The 1990-nt window shown below is 33.9% G+C and overlaps 1 protein-coding gene and 1 long non-coding RNA gene across 2 annotated transcripts in view; both read right to left on the bottom strand.

The window, feature by feature from the left end:
• LOC9298775 (choline transporter-like protein 2) overlaps positions 1-540 on the bottom strand; it is a 1043-nt gene extending 503 nt beyond the window's left edge. Inside the window, exons 1-2 of the mRNA XM_021016384.1 lie at positions 259-540; positions 39-167 (exon numbers count right to left, since the gene is read on the bottom strand). Of these exons, the coding sequence (XP_020872043.1) occupies positions 39-167; positions 259-525 (396 nt within the window). The 5' untranslated portion in view covers positions 526-540. The remainder of the gene's footprint in view (positions 1-38; positions 168-258) is intronic.
• Positions 541-1398: 858 nt separating this feature from the next.
• On the bottom strand, positions 1399-1902 carry LOC110226006. Its single transcript, XR_002330129.1, has 3 exons — positions 1887-1902; positions 1709-1785; positions 1399-1622 (listed from the first exon to the last, which is right to left on the bottom strand). It is a non-coding gene; the product is annotated as an uncharacterized LOC110226006 (long non-coding RNA).
• Positions 1903-1990: the final 88 nt, after the last annotated feature.

Genomic DNA, 1990 nt, shown 5'->3' on the forward strand with positions numbered 1-1990 from the left:
AACATCAAGAAGCCAAAGAGAGCACTGAAGAGACTCACACAAAGCTGTCCTAGAAACAGTATTACATCTCCTATCACATTAACTTTCCCTATCCTCAGAATGTTGCTTATGATCAGCTCTGTCGCTATTGCAGACGATTTGCAGAAGCTTTTCCCTGTTATAGCAATCTGAAAAAACACCGAGAGACAGAGTAAACTATCAAGATTTTTGTTCAAAGAAATGGGCTTGTTTTGCTGAACGAAGGAGATTTTCTGTTACCATTATGTAGGCATTACGGTTAACCGATTTGATGGTCCACTCCACGCTTTTGAGACAACCACGTGAAGTGTAATGAGCCATTCTCCAAAACCAGTGATCAGGTGTGGTCCCGCTTACTTTTGTTCTACGACGAATTGCTTCGAGAATGAACCGAACAGACTCAACAAAAGAGACAATGAGTGAACCAAGAGCCACAGATCCTAGGTTGTAGCGTGCAAGCCGCTTCATTGAGGCAAAAACAGGAAGAAACGGTATCTCTGGCTGCATTGTTCAACCATAAAACCTCAATCAATACATAATAATAATCTACAGTTTCGTATATTTCGACAACACTTCCCCTGTAGCTATGGCTGAGGAAGTCATCTGACAAAGGCTTCCTTCAAAACCACGTAACCTTTACCATATTCCAACTGCTGAGATTTGTTTTTAACTTTTTCTTTTCTAGGTATTCTCTGTTTGTTACTTTCCTGAAACAGTGCAAATTTTTAAGAAGTTTCTATACTGAAACACTAGTCATTTAACACCAGAATCTTCTAAAAAAATCTGCAGCTTTCTTACAAAGCTAAATCAGAATATAAAAGTCTAAATCACAGCACTTAAAGTAAGAGCCAAGTTGATTCATTCGATCCTGTGATTTTCAACTAAAGTAAGAGCCACGCCAAAATTTTCCTTCAGTTATATTAGGATACAACGATTATACTAACACAACAAACCATTAATTTACATATCCTAGTATTTTAGTTTTTTTTGTTGGGTCAAAAAATAATAATGTTTTTTAAGTATGGAAGTGAAAAAATTGATACAGAAATAAATCTAGACCTTATTCGAATAGTTCGTAAAAGTATAGGGATCTGTTTGCAATTTTTCAAAATTTTAGATCCTGAGTTCTGCAATATAAATAAAGAACAAAAAAAATACGATCACAGGGAAATTTCGAGACAAAAATGGTGTTGAATAGTCAGTCGATTGGTGGAGACAACAGTTAATCTGTCGTAAGGGATATGGTGCATATATACATATGCTATATATACATAAATTATGTTAAAAATTACACAAATCACATTACACCAATTATAGGATAGAATTCTCTGTCCCGCTAAAGCTCTCCACAACATTGATATATCCATAAATACGTACTTGCAAGAAAAAGAATGACCAATCCAGCATCAAAAGCGAAATTCATAACATTGACAAGAGATCACAATCAGAGACAAGTTCAATCTCAATTGTGTAGTGAACAGCAATCATAGTTTTTATTTGTTGTACACAGAATAACGAGTAGAAATAAGATACAAACTCTGTTCTTCAGGATTCATTCATTCTTTGTCGGGTCCAACCATAAAATCATGATACGCCTTAGCTACCTAAAATCAGAGAAACACACAGATGTAGATTCTAGTTTAGAATTTGTTTGTTTAATCAAAACCAAAAAAAGAAAACAAATTCATACCAGTTCCTCATGACGAATTAACCGGAGTTTCTCTTCTTCCATACTTTTCAGCAACATTGGTTCAAGCGCAATGAATTCTGAGGTATGAAAAAATACAAAAAGAAGCAATCACAAATTTGTTATAGAAAGAAGAAAAAAAAGAGAATAATAATTTCAAAATCGAATAAACTCGAATTACCCAAAGCAGAGCCAATAAAAATCCAAGAACAGCCGTCTGGGAATAAAAATTTGAAGAAAAATTTTTTTTTTTTTTTTTTTTTTTTTTTTTTTTTTTTTTCTTTT

Source organism: Arabidopsis lyrata (genome assembly GCF_000004255.2).
Source record: "Arabidopsis lyrata subsp. lyrata unplaced genomic scaffold ARALYscaffold_230, whole genome shotgun sequence".
Classification (NCBI taxonomy): domain Eukaryota; kingdom Viridiplantae; phylum Streptophyta; class Magnoliopsida; order Brassicales; family Brassicaceae; genus Arabidopsis; species Arabidopsis lyrata.